The 14,291-nt window shown below is 43.7% G+C and overlaps 1 protein-coding gene across 1 annotated transcript in view; it reads left to right on the top strand.

Annotated features, from left to right (window-relative positions):
- Positions 1-14,291, top strand: part of LOC120020661 (voltage-dependent R-type calcium channel subunit alpha-1E-like) — a 76,437-nt gene that overhangs the window by 42,759 nt on the left and 19,387 nt on the right. The window contains exons 10-27 of the mRNA XM_038964366.1: positions 771-842; positions 2,308-2,511; positions 2,832-2,944; positions 3,227-3,339; positions 3,888-4,019; positions 4,400-4,469; positions 6,201-6,318; positions 6,613-6,680; positions 6,848-6,915; positions 8,687-9,487; positions 9,631-9,974; positions 10,174-10,321; positions 12,366-12,495; positions 12,590-12,649; positions 12,824-12,930; positions 13,390-13,401; positions 13,761-13,857; positions 14,037-14,197. Of these exons, the coding sequence (XP_038820294.1) occupies positions 771-842; positions 2,308-2,511; positions 2,832-2,944; positions 3,227-3,339; positions 3,888-4,019; positions 4,400-4,469; positions 6,201-6,318; positions 6,613-6,680; positions 6,848-6,915; positions 8,687-9,487; positions 9,631-9,974; positions 10,174-10,321; positions 12,366-12,495; positions 12,590-12,649; positions 12,824-12,930; positions 13,390-13,401; positions 13,761-13,857; positions 14,037-14,197 (2,818 nt within the window). The remainder of the gene's footprint in view (positions 1-770; positions 843-2,307; positions 2,512-2,831; positions 2,945-3,226; positions 3,340-3,887; positions 4,020-4,399; positions 4,470-6,200; positions 6,319-6,612; positions 6,681-6,847; positions 6,916-8,686; positions 9,488-9,630; positions 9,975-10,173; positions 10,322-12,365; positions 12,496-12,589; positions 12,650-12,823; positions 12,931-13,389; positions 13,402-13,760; positions 13,858-14,036; positions 14,198-14,291) is intronic.

Raw genomic sequence — 14,291 nt, forward strand, 5'->3', positions numbered from 1 at the left:
AAATATCTAATTTGAAAGCTTGCTGTGGAATGAGTTTACGGTACCTTCTTAACTCTGTTACACTTCCAACAGTACAGTACAGTACAGTACAATGTTTTTGAATGTTCTATACCATGTTCCAAAATTGTTACACAACCTGCCTCTCTCCATCCACTACACTTTAACTCCAGTTGTAAACAAAGGCAGACATGTTATTCCTCTTTGACCTCCATTAGCTTAGAGCTGCTGCAGACAATTGAAAATTGCAGTGAAAAGGCTAAACCTCTTTCAGAGGAAAATACACCGTAAAACCCTCAAGAAGTTAATTTGTTTTGATTACTGTGTGAACATCGCGGATGTCTTGGTAACAGCAAGGTGAAAATGGCTTGGCGCACGCCTGTAGTGATATATCGTCTTGTTTTTATCATGTTTTTGTTAGTCTCACTCCTTTTTGGAAAACGAGAATGGTTCATATGACACTTTCATTTACACCATACCTTATCAACCTAACAAAAAGGTGCCATCAATAAAGCCACATTTAGTTGGCTCTTCCTCCTTCCTCTCATGTTCAGAGTATTTCAGTCAGTTTGCCCTGAAAGTTAGTATGTCAACATTACCGTTTCCATCCATTAATATATCATTATCTCTATAACTAGTTTGTCGTTCCTTATGGACAAAATGGCTGGCAAGTGAAATATGTTGTGCCGTTATGCTTATAAGCATCTGTTGTTCTATCTATGCTATTGGAGATATTCTCTGTTGTCCTAATTTTGTGTTGTGTGTGTATTCAGTGCTGAAGCGGGCCACCAGTAAAAATGCTAAGCATAGAGGAGGTCCTGGGGATGCAGAGATCTCCACTATAGGTGAGAGAGGAACACACAGCCCAGATCCTCATATTTAGGCGTCTTGATGTTTTTCTCTCCACCTTCATTTCTGGTCTCTTTCTCCAATATCTACTGTATTTGACCTCTATTTGACATATTTATTATTTTCAACACCCTTTCTCTCTCCTCTCCAACCCTGACCTTTTTCTTTCTCCATATCCTTTCTCTCTCCTCTCCAACCCTGACCTTTTTCTTTCTCCATATCCTTTCTCTCTCCTCTCCAACCCTGACCTTTTTCTTTCTCCATATCCTTTCTCTCTCCTCTCCAACCCTGACCTTTTTCTTTCTCCATATCCTTTCTCTCTCCTCTCCAACCCTGACCTTTTTCTTTCTCCGTATCCTTTCTCTCTCCTCTCCAACCCTGACCTTTTTCTTTCTCCATATCCTTTCTCTCTCCTCTCCAACCCTGACCTTTTTCTTTCTCCGTATCCTTTCTCTCTCCTCTCCAACCCTGACCTTTTTCTTTCTCCGTATCCTTTCTCTCTCCTCTCCAACCCTGACCTTTTTCTTTCTCCGTATCCTTTCTCTCTCCTCTCCAACCCTGACCTTTTTCTTTCTCCGTATCCTTTCTCTCTCCTCTCCAACCCTGACCTTTTTCTTTCTCCATATCCTTTCTCTCTCCTCTCCAACCCTGACCTTTTTCTTTCTCCGTATCCTTTCTCTCTCCTCTCCAACCCTGACCTTTTTCTTTCTCCATATCCTTTCTCTCTCCTCTCCAACCCTGACCTTTTTCTTTCTCCGTATCCTTTCTCTCTCCTCTCCAACCCTGACCTTTTTCTTTCTCCGTATCCTTTCTCTCTCCTCTCCAACCCTGACCTTTTTCTTTCTCCATATCCTTTCTCTCTCCTCTCCAACCCTGACCTTTTTCTTTCTCCATATCCTTTCTCTCTCCTCTCCAACCCTGACCTTTTTCTTTCTCCATATCCTTTCTCTCTCCTCTCCAACCCTGACCTTTTTCTTTCTCCGTATCCTTTCTCTCTCCTCTCCAACCCTGACCTTTTTCTTTCTCCATATCCTTTCTCTCTCCTCTCCAACCCTGACCTTTTTCTTTCTCCGTATCCTTTCTCTCTCCTCTCCAACCCTGACCTTTTTCTTTCTCCGTATCCTTTCTCTCTCCTCTCCAACCCTGACCTTTTTCTTTCTCCGTATCCTTTCTCTCTCCTCTCCAACCCTGACCTTTTTCTTTCTCCGTATCCTTTCTCTCTCCTCTCCAACCCTGACCTTTTTCTTTCTCCGTATCCTTTCTCTCTCCTCTCCAACCCTGACCTTTTTCTTTCTCCGTATCCTTTCTCTCTCCTCTCCAACCCTGACCTTTTTCTTTCTCCATATCCTTTCTCTCTCCTCTCCAACCCTGACCTTTTTCTTTCTCCGTATCCTTTCTCTCGCTCTCTTTCTTTCTATTTACTCATCCTCTCTTCCTCTCTCCTCATTCTTCCTGCCCCAGGAGCACCTCGTATGCGGATCCGGACAGTGCGGCGTGGCCCGGTAGCGTATATACGTCGTAAGGAGCGTATGCTGCGTATCTCCCTGCGGCGCATGGTGAAGACTGACACCTTCTACTGGACCGTCCTCAGCCTGGTGGCTCTCAACACCATCTGTGTGGCCATCGTACATCATAACCAGCCCGAATGGCTCTCCACCTTCTTGTGTACGTCTGGGCTGGACTATCAATCAACCAATCAATGAATGAAAATGTGTCTTTTACAGCCCTTTTTACAACAACGATTGCACATTCAGAAGAAACTCCAGGTCCTAAGTATAGGCTATGTAGTGTATTTACAGTTACAGTAGCAAACTATCAATGCAATCTGGCCGGCTTTCAAATATACTTCTAGACTATGGAGATGTGGTTCTTCTGTTGTACAGAGTTTCTAACATGAAAAAAAGCTAAATAGCTTTGTTTGAACAGAGAAAAAACTGTGAACATTTGCCCAGTCTTTGATTCATAGTGATTTATTCTTTCTTCAGACTATGCGGAGTTTGTTTTCCTGGGGCTCTTTTTGGCAGAGATGTTCTTAAAGATGTACGGCCTGGGTTTCCGGCTCTATTTCCACTCCTCCTTCAACTGCTTCGACTGCGGAGTGAGTTCATTCATTTTACTCCATGTTAGCTTATGGTGAACCAGGACTTAGAAGTGTGGCAACATAAGATTTTCTTATGGTTGTACAGGTGAATCAAGGTGTGTTATATTAGCGAGTTATGAAAAACAACAAGACATTTAATTTCTAACAATATGGACAATTAAGTGCTATTGTTATGTGATACTTTCCTATATTGCTGACTACTGTGTGTTCTTAATGATACAGGTTTGTCTAAACTTCTCTTATGGTGTTTGAATGTTGCGTGGTGTCTCTCCCGTGCAGGTGATAGTTGGCAGCATCTTTGAGGTGGTGTGGGGCTTCTTCCGGCCTGGCATGTCCTTTGGCATCAGCGTCCTGAGGGCACTGAGACTCCTGAGGATCTTTAAGATCACCAAGTGAGTGGGACATCAACCAGAATGAGGGTTAGGGTCAACATTAGTGTTGCTGCTGTAAGTATAATGTATTACCATTCTAGGGTTAGAGTCAGGGTAGGGTCAGCAATATTTTTACTGCTGTAAGTACAATGTATTACCATTCTAGGTTAAAGGTTAGGGTAGGGTCAGCATTAGTGTTACTGCTGTAAGTACAATGTATTACCATTCTATGGTTAGGGTTAGGGTAGGGTCAGCTTTAGTGTTACTGCTGTCTTTTCCTACTAGCACTGACCTGTCTGATAACTACTTTGTTGAGGGAAAATGTACTTGCTACGACTGTGATATGTGGTTGTCTCACCTAGCTATCTTAAGATGAATGCACTTTTTTAAGTCACTCTGGATAAGAGCTTCTGCTAAATTGCTCAAATGTAAATGTACATGTAGGGTCAGCATTGGTTACACTGCTGTAAGTACAATGTATACTCTCCAAAATACATTAAAATGGCAAACGGAAGATGTTGAGGTCTGTCTATTTTGTATGTGAACCTTCTTTCCTTTTTCTTGACCAGGTACTGGGCATCTCTTAGGAACCTGGTTGTGTCTCTAATGAGTTCCATGAAGTCCATCATCAGTCTGCTCTTCCTTATCTTCCTCTTCATTGTCGTCTTCGCCCTGCTGGGCATGCAGCTCTTTGGGGGCAGGTGAGCACAACCAGAGGGTTGGGTTCACTTATTAGATACGGTGTCACTGATCTCAGGATAGCGATTCAGTGCTTCACCAATATTATCAATATGTTTTGGTATGCAGAAGTCCCAGGTCATATGAATGTATTTTCCGTTGATCTGTTCATTGACTAATGATGTGTATTGCCCATCATCATGTCATCGTATATATTTACAAATATAACTTCAGAAGCAGCTTGAAGCTTGCCATGTTTTATTTTGCTGCGTCGGAAATGGAACGATAGACCTGAAATTACACGTCTAGTTGAAAATAGCAATTTCCACCTCCTCCTCTTCCCACTTCTTCCTCCTCTTCTTTCCCGGTCATATCTGCCCATCCATTCTTTCTCTCCCTTTAGGTTCATCTTTGAAGATTACACTCCTGCCAACTTTGACACGTTTCCAGCTGCCATCATGACAGTGTTCCAGGTTTGGCTCATACACTCCAGACCGTCCCTCTCACTGGCTTCTCCACGGTGACACACATAACCTACCCGGGAATATCTCCCACAACCCCCCAGGGCCAAAATGGAACAACACTGCTCACCTCCCCCTCCATCTACTAGCATCCCATACATACACATATGCACATACATGTCAGAGCTGTGAAATATGGAAGAATGTTTGATCAAAACCATAAACTGGGTTTCCGAGACAAATCAAATAATACTAGTTCTGACATTATTAACTCTGCAGGGAGAAAGAACCTTGTTAACGATGTGATTAAATTATGGCCCATAATGTATTTGTGTGTTAGCATTTTATAAGATACAGTGCATTCGGAAAGTATTCAGACTCCTTCCCTTTCTACAACTTGATTGGAGTCCACCTGTGGTAAACTCAATGAATTGGACATGATTTGGAAAGGCACACACCTGTCTATATAAGGTCCCACAGTTGACAGTGCATGTCAGAGCAAAAACCAAGCCATGAGATTGACGATATTGTCCATAGAGCTCCGAGACCGGATTGTGTCGAGGCACAGATCTGGGGACGGGCATGAAAACATTTCTGCAGCATTGAAGGTCCCTAAGAACACAATGGCCTCCGTAATTCTTAAAAGGAAGAGGTCGTAACCACCGAGACTCTTCCGACAGCTGGTCGCCCGGCCAAAGCAATCGGGGGAGAAGGGCCAACGTAAGGGAGGTGGCCAAGAACTCGATGGCCACTCTGACAGAGCTCCAGAGTTCCTCTGTGGAGATGGGAGAACCTTCCAGAAGGACAACCATCTCTGCAGCACTCCACCAATCAGGCCTTTATGGTAGAGTGGCCAGACGGAAGCCACTTCTCAGTAAAAGGCACATGACAGCCCGCTTAGAGTTTGCCAGATGGCACCTAAAGGACTCTCAGACCATGAGAAACAAGATTCTACGGTCTGATGAAACCAAGATTGAACTCTTTGGCCTGAATGCCAAGCGTCATGTCCGGAGGAAACCTGGCACCATCCCGACGGTGAAACATGGTGGTGGCAGCATCATGCTGTGGGGATGTTTTTCATCGGCTGGGACTGGGAGACTAGTCAGGATCGAATGATGAAAGGCGCAAAGTACAGCGAGATCCTTGATGAAAACCTGCTCCAGAGCGCTCAGGACCTCAGACTGGGGCAAAGGTTCACCTTCCAACAGGACAGCGACCCTAAGCACACAGCCAAGACAGCGCAAGAGTGACTTTGGGACAAGTCTCTGAATGTCCATGAGTGGCCCAGCCATAGCCCGGACCTGAACCCGATCGAACATCTCTGTAGAGACCTGAAAATAGACCTGAAAAACGCTCCCCATCCAACCTGACAGAGCTTGAGAGGATCTGCTGAGAAGAATGAGAGAAACTCCCCAAAAACAGGTGTGCCAAGCCTGTAGTGTCATACCCAAGAATGCTCGAGGCTGTAATCACTGCCAAAGGTGCTTCAACAAAGTACTGAGTAAACTTATGTAAATGTGATATTTCAGGTTTTTGCTTTGTCATTATAGGGTATTGTGTGTAGATTGATGAGAAAGAAAAACAATTCATCAATTTTAGAACAAGTCTGTAACGTAACAAAATGTGGAAAAAGTCAAGAGGTCTGAATACTTTCCTAATGCACTTTATGCTTTCGTTTTGCGTATTACTTTCATTCAGATTTCAAGAGGCTGATCATTATAGATATTGTACTTTTCAATCTAGATTCTGACTGGTGAGGACTGGAATGAGGTGATGTACAATGGCATCCGCTCCCAAGGAGGAGTGCAGTACGGCATGTGGTCCTCCATATACTTCATAGTGCTCACCCTGTTTGGGAACTGTATCCTTGCTCAACATAACCACGATTGACAGATTCTGCTCACATTGTCGATAGGTTTACATGTATCTTTCTTTTTCATTGAAAGTTGTAGCATAGACCTAAAGTGGTAGTAGGGTGATGGGTTGATTTATTGGGGGAAAAGATGCACTGAGTCCAACCCAGGGGATAACCCTTTAAAGCGATTCCACTTGTTTTAAACGTATTTCAGATGTTTTGTGATACTGTCCGACAGCAACCTAATTCATGCATTGCAGTTTCATCCATCCCTGTGACTCTTGACCATACTGTGAACAGATACACTACTCAATGTCTTCTTGGCCATCGCTGTGGATAACCTTGCCAACGCACAGGAACTCACCAAGGTGTCTAGTACTGTTTTAAGAGTTTTTACGGAATGGGGTATCTTTAAATTAAAATAAGTGCTTTCAAAGAAATGTGTAAGCGTCATGACCTAAAGCCATATCTGCCCTATATCATAAACTAATTGTGGGATGTAAATGACTTTGTGTTTTTATTTTACCTTTGTTAGGACGAAGAGGAGGAAGAGGAGTTTTTCAATGCAAGATACGCCAGAGGCAGAGATGGCCCGATGTCTGAGTGAGTGTTCTGTTTATACTTTTATCACAATGGCAGTTGGTCAGTCACCTACTTTGGCCTAGTCTTGATGATGATTAGGAGGAGATTGAATCTGAGGGGTGATCATGATGCTTTCTCAATATCTGTCGATTACACAGCCGTAACACCCACAGAAAAATAAGGATCCACTATTCTCTTTGAGAATCTGATGTAGGCGTCAGGAAGAATGTTTATTTTCCTTGCGTACAGCTGCATGATGAGTCTTCAGGGTTAGAGAGGCATGTTCTGAGTGTGGAAAATGTATGTGTACCTGCCTGTCACATAGCATGTGTAATGGTAATTGCATTAGTGAAATTGGGGATGAGGCGCACATCCTAGTGATTACAAGCATCTTCGCTCACGAATCTGATGTTATTCTGGGGACTTGCTAAAGGATAATGCATGATTTTAATTATACTTTTTTTTCTGTTTATTTGAGCATGTCATTCAACAGGTAAATTAAAAAAGATAACAGGCCAGTTATATCCGCATGTTTAAATTTTTTTAGAGTTTGTTTATTTGTGCATGTCAGTCAACAGGTAAATTAAACCAAATGACGGGGCAATTATAGAATATAAGCATAGTATGTGCTTAGTGTATAAGCACCACCAACCATTCTGCTCCCTTTGTAACAGGTACAGGTAGGGGGGAAAAGGATGCATGGATTGTACTGTCCTCTGATCTTCTCCAGGCACGTTACGCTGACTGTCATTTGTCTGTTACTACATATTTGAGTGTCAGTCCTATGTGTTTCAGAGCTATCAAGATGGTGCTGCTTTTGATACATATACTGTACTATGGTGTAATGTTATGTAATGCTGCTTCCATCATGTTGTCTTGTTACTCTATGCCTGTTATGTGGCACTGACCAACTAGATATGACAAATTATAGAAGTCTAAATTCTACCACTGCCCCTGTACGGTCATGGTGAAACAATTTGTAACTTGGATAACCACTGTTATCTGATAAGATTTATAAACATCCACTGTCACTACTTAGGAAATAATGATTTTTCTAAGTGAACAGGATTTGGATCCATTTATCAAGCCGTCAAAGCCAAATCCCCATGCCAAATATAAAATATAATTATAAGAAAAATAAAATAAGATATAACCAAATATACTAGACTGGCATTAAGGTGACGTCTGTTGACCATTGGCCTTGACCCTTGACCTGGTTTTGGACTGTGTCACAAGGTTCTGTTCTGTCTTTGTTCCAAAATCACTAATGTCTTGTTTTCAACCAATCACTCATTGATTACATGGACTACAAAAGAGTTTGAATACCCGTAAGTAAAGTTGTTTGTCTGTACTCCTGTCACACCTAATTCCATTTCCTTTATCTTAGAAGAAGAAGTTAATTGCTAGATATAACAGTATTTCCCTATTTTAATCCTGCACTATTCCTTTTTGTTTTTGTGGCTCTTTGAGTTTGTGTGCTTTCTTCCCAGGTACTTTCATAATTTGAATTTCAATTGAATTTATGGATGTTTGTTTTATTTGATGATAATTCAATATGTGAATTCAATTCATCTTTAGCCATACAATATGCAATATATCTGAGTCAAAATATATGTCATGCAATTTTCGTACTTCATTATTGACTTACATACATACATACATGAATACATACAATGTTATATAATATGTAATATGTTTATACTGTATTTAGTATTTCATTGATATGTAAGTGTACATATGAGATAGGCGTGATGCTGCCCTCTAGTGACAGGCTTTGTGTTGTGCTCTGTAGGAGGAGGAGGAGGCCCTATCTCCGCAGGAAGAAGGCCATTCACAGGGGCCGTATGGCCGTCCCCGAAGAGGAGGAGGAGAGCGACGCCCCGGGCGGAGCTGACCAGCCCCCCAATGGGGCCAACGCCTTCTCCAACCGCCGTGACAGACGGAGGAGGGAGGGAGGAGGAGGAGGAAGAGGCGGAAGATCCGTGTGGGAGCAGAGGGCCAACCAGTTACGCAAGCGGCGCCAGATGGAGAGCCAGGAGGTGCTGTTCGGAGGCAGCCCCACCGAGGACACCACTGACAACCCTACCACCGCCTACCGTGCACCCACCCGTTCCCCAGACACCAGTCCCGGACACCTGCCCGAGTCGCCCATGTCCGGGATCATGCCCATGCCTGAACCCCCGATGTCCATCGCCATCCAGCTGCCGGAACCTCCAGACTCTGAGCCTAGGCCTCTGTTTACATTGGTTGAGGAGAGAGCAGTGCACCATCGACCCGCCGGTGGGGACAGGAGGCACAGGGTGGCCCGGAAGTTCAGACCTGGCCTTGGGGGGGCGGAGGAGGGAGGGGTGGCTCGGCATAGGAGGCACCGTCATCGTGAGGCCCGGGCTGAGGCCAAGAGCAGAGAGTCCCCACATGAGGAGGTCAGAGAATCAGGCAGCAGAGAGAGGAAGATACTAGAAGAGAGGGAGGAGAAAGAAGAAAAAGAGGAGAAGACGGACAAAGAAGAGGTCGCTGAGGTGGAGGGAGGAGTGTCGGGCCAGGAAGAAGGAGCCAGCATTGTCAACTTAGAGAGTGAAGAAGAGCATCTGAGGTAAGACAGTGGTGCTAGGTTCCATTCTTTTACGCTAAGGGTTAAGGCATTGTGATTCATGAGATAAGACTTCAAGCCCACATTAGGATTGGCTAAGTGTCTAAACACATCCACACATTTTCTTCCATACACCTCCTCTTCAGAGTGTGTATTGCAGACATCCCTGAGCCTCCCCTATGTGATGACTTCCCTGAGTCCCTACCCCCAACCCTGTTGGACCCTCCACCCCAGATGGAGGAGGGTGAGGTGGGGGAAACTGGGCAGTGTGAGCCCCTGTCTCAGGACCCTCCATTGGAGCCAGCCCCAGAACAGTTCACAGACCCCCCAGAGCTCCAGGCAGCATCCGGGGTCAATGATTCAGAGAACAACCCAGCCTCCCTGAACCGTGAGGAGGGTGAGGAGCCAGGCCAAGTCCTAGACAGTCAGACTAGTGTGATCATAGAGATGTCTGGAGAACAGCCACTGCTGGAGATCATCCCTATGACAGGTATGCTTCCATATAGTCGCTCTTGACCGACATTCGTAGCTTGATACGTTCTAGTTAATTGAAAGCAATGTAATTGCCATTGACTGTTCTGTACCGTTTCCTGCTGGAACAAGGATGGTAACGATAACGATGGACTTTTTTTGCCATGCCCGGCAGGAGCCAGGTCAAATAACAGGTTTTATCTTCAATTTACATTTAGCTTTACACAGCAACAAAGAGATGGAGGTGTACCAGCCTGAAAGGAAGGAGGAGAAGGAGGCGCAGGAGGAGAAGGAGGCGCAGGAGGAGGCCAGCCCGCCCAAACCTGTACCTCCTGACAGCATGTTCCTCTTCAAGGCCTCCAATCCGTAAGACTCTCCTTCCTGGCCATGTCTTGGCATGCATTCTAGTGCGGTACTAATCAATTCAGTTCAGTTTTATAAAAGGACTCAGAAACATGTTTCTTTGATCCCTTTTAGTATACGTAGGCTATTGTGTTTTTCTCTCTGCACACACTCTCTCATGCACTGTAGCTGTACAGCACTCTCACTCTCAGAGAAAAACGTATGGTTAGAGTCCCATATTGTTCCCTGTAGTACAAAAATATCCAAATAAACATAATGTATCTTCAGAGGTACACTACTGGTCAAAAGTTTTAGAACACCTACTCATTCAAGGGTTTTTCTTTATTTGTACTATTTTCTATATTGTAGAATAATAGTGAAGACATCAACACTATGAAATAACACATATTGAATCATGTAGTAACCAAAAAAGTGTTAAACAAATCAAAATGTATTTTATATTTGCGATTTTTCAAATAGCCACCCTTTGCCTTGATGACAGCTTTTCACACTCTTGGCATTCTCTCAACCAGCTTCATGAGTTAGACACCTGGAATGCATTTAAATTTACATGTGTGCCTCCTTAAAAGTTAATTTGTGAAATTTCTTTCCTTCTTTATGCGTTTGAGCCAATCAGTTGTGTTGTGACAAGGTAGGGGGGTATACAGAAGATAGCCCTATTTGGTAAAAGACCAAGTCCATATTATGGCAAGAACAGCTCAAATAAGCAAAGAGAAACGACAATCCATCATGACTTTAAGTCATGAAGGTCAGTCAATATGGAACATTTCAAGAACTTTGAAAGTTTCTTTAAGTGCAGTCGCAAAAACTATCAAGCGCTATGATGAAACTGGCTCTCATGAGGACCGCCTGTCACGTATAGTGGCTTGCGAATGTATTCACCCCCTTGGTATTTTTCCTATTTTGTTGCCTTAAAACCTGGAATTACATATTTTTTTTTGGGGGGGGGGGGGTTTGTATCATTTGATTTACACAACATGCCTATCACTTCGAAGATGCAAAAGATTTGTTATTGTAAAACAAACATGAAATAAGACAAAAAAACTGAAAACTTGAACGTGCATAATTATTCACCCCCCCAAAGTCAATACTTTGTAGAGCCACCTTTTGCAGCAATTACAGCTGCAAGTCTCTTGGGGTATGTCTCTATTAGCTTGGCAGATCTAGCCACTGGGATTTTTGCCCATTCTTCAAGGCAAAACTGTTCCAGCTCCTTAAAGATGGATGGGTTCCGCTGGTGAACAGCAATCTTTACGTCATACCACAGATTCTCAATTGGATTGAGGTCTGAGCTTTGAAAAGGACATAAAAGGAACAAACTGCTTTGTCGCTGTCGGGGTACCCTAAAAAGGCACATTTGTACCTTTTTCTATCTTGTCCCCTAAGGTACACAATTGCCTCTTTTTTTTTTTTTTTTTTTTTAAATAAATTTTTATCCCATTTTCTCCCCAATTTTCGTGGTATCCAATCGCTAGTAATTACTATCTTGTCTCATCGCTACAACTCCCGTACAGGCTCGGGAGAGACGAAGGTCGAAAGCCATGCGTCCTCCGAAGCACAACCCAACCAAGCCGCACTGCTTCTTTAACACAGCGCGCCTCCAACCCGGAAGCCAGCCGCACCAATGTGTCGGAGGAAACACCGTGTACCTGGCCCCCTTGGTAAGCGCGCACTGCGTCCGGCCCGCCACAGGAGTCGCTGGAGCGCGATGAGACAAGGATATCCCTACCGGCCAAACCCTCCCTAACCCGGACGACGCTATGCCAATTGTGCACCGCCCCACGGACCTCCCGGTCGCGGCCGGCTGCGACAGAGCCTGGGCGCGAACCCAGAGACTCTGGCCCTAGACCACTGCGCCACCCGGGAGGCCCCCAATTGCCTCTTTTAAGGTACAAACTACAAGGGTACAATTACCTTAGAGGGTACCACTACAGTGGCAAGTTTGTACCCCTTTACGTACAATTCTGTACCCTCTTTTCTGAGCCTGTATGAGCGACCATAAGTGTATGCGATACTGTCAACTCCGCTTCTCTTTTTTGATCTGTAGGATCAGAAGGATCTGTCACTATATGGTGACCATGCGCTACTTTGAGATGACCATCTTGCTGGTGATCGTGGCTAGCAGCATCGCTCTGGCTGCTGAAGACCCTGTGTGCACCAACTCTGACAGAAACAGGGTAAGTTCAATATGAATCTGGAATGTTTGTGTCAGTGACGTGAAGATGTGTATTTCCTCTCACGTAATTGTTGGATGTGCTTTTGCTTTTCTAGGTTCTCCGTTACTTTGATTACGTCTTTACTGGAGTCTTCACTTTTGAAATGATCATAAAGGTGAGATACTCAAAGAGAAACGATCAATTACGAACCTCCTAAAACTATGCACAGAAATACACTTGTAACATTGTTTTTAGTGTAGTAACTTATGTTGTCTTATGTGTGTCTTTGTGTGTCTTTGTGTGTATCTATGTTGTCCTGTGTATGTGGGTGTGTGCGTGTGTCCTCCAGATGATTGACCTGGGCCTGCTTCTGCATGACGGCTCCTACTTCCGTGACCTGTGGAACATTCTGGACTTCATCGTGGTGGTGGGAGCTCTGTTCGCCTTCGCTCTGACGTGAGTCACAATACTTCTGGTGCTGGATTAGTAATCACACTGACTCACTGACTCACATATATTATACACTGCACTGTAGCATATCTCCAAATATATAAAACTAAGTGTCTGACATTCATCTTCTGGTTGATGCCTCATGCGGGGATATAAATATTACATTTCTTATCTCTTTGTTTAACTCTTTCCCCTCTGAAAGGTGAACATGTTAAATAACTTTCAGTCTCTTGTAGGCTAACAGACTAGTAACGTAATCAAATAGCTAGCTAGCGCACAAAATATTCCGTTCTGGGTTGCGAGGTTAATGAACTTGTGCTTCTCCTCTGCCTTATACATAGATATGACTGTGTGTTGATTTCTCTGTTGTGGATATAGCTGTAACTGTGATCCTCATTGTGTATCTCTATTTATGCTTCTATTTCTCTGTTGTTCCTGGGAATTTATCACTGTTGGGGCTTCCAGGAATGTGATTGGGTAAAGCAAACACTTCTCACTCTCATACTTGTCATGTACAATTTGTCATACACTTCTCATAGAATTCTCATGCACTTCCCATACTTCTTGTACACGATTCGCCATGTCTTTTGTCTGATACTTCCCACTCAGCTACAAAACTTTAAAGTACTGAATACAAGTGTTTTCATATTACTCTGAAAATGTTCTTTATAGTATTGTTTGTCATCAAAAGATAGATTGAGATCTTTTTTGTTAATGTGTGTGTGTGTGTGTGTGTGTGTGTGTGTGTGTGTGTGTGTGTGTGTGTGTGTGTGTGTGTGTGTGTGTGTGTCTTCCCTGTCCCCACAGCACACTAAAACACATGTCTACATTAACAGGAACAACAAAGGCAGAGACATCAAGACCATCAAGTCCCTCAGGGTCCTGAGAGTCCTACGACCTCTGAAGACCATCAAGAGACTCCCCAAACTCAAGGTAATGTACTGTGTATATGTTCATTTATGTTCATCTGCCAACATGTCAGTGTTTAGTCGACCTTGGCTTCTACATTAAAATGAATGAAACCTTTCAAGGAATTTCCAGTGAATGTAGGTTTTTACCTTTGATTTGTGCTACCATGTCATTACGTTATCATCTCTCCTTCTCCTATACAGGCAGTGTTTGACTGTGTGGTGACGTCCCTGAAGAACGTCTTCAACATCCTCATCGTCTACAAGCTCTTCATGTTCATCTTCGCTGTCATCGCCGTGCAGCTCTTCAAGGGAAAGTTCTTCTATTGCACAGACAGCTCCATGGACACAGAGAAGGAGTGCCAGTGAGTCAAACACACAGATATATATATACACACTGCCTACTGTCCCCTCTTACAATACGCACACTGGAACAAACAAAGATATACACATTGACCG

The sequence above is a fragment of the Salvelinus namaycush genome, chromosome 25 (assembly GCF_016432855.1).
Source record: "Salvelinus namaycush isolate Seneca chromosome 25, SaNama_1.0, whole genome shotgun sequence".
In the NCBI taxonomy this organism is placed as follows: domain Eukaryota; kingdom Metazoa; phylum Chordata; class Actinopteri; order Salmoniformes; family Salmonidae; genus Salvelinus; species Salvelinus namaycush.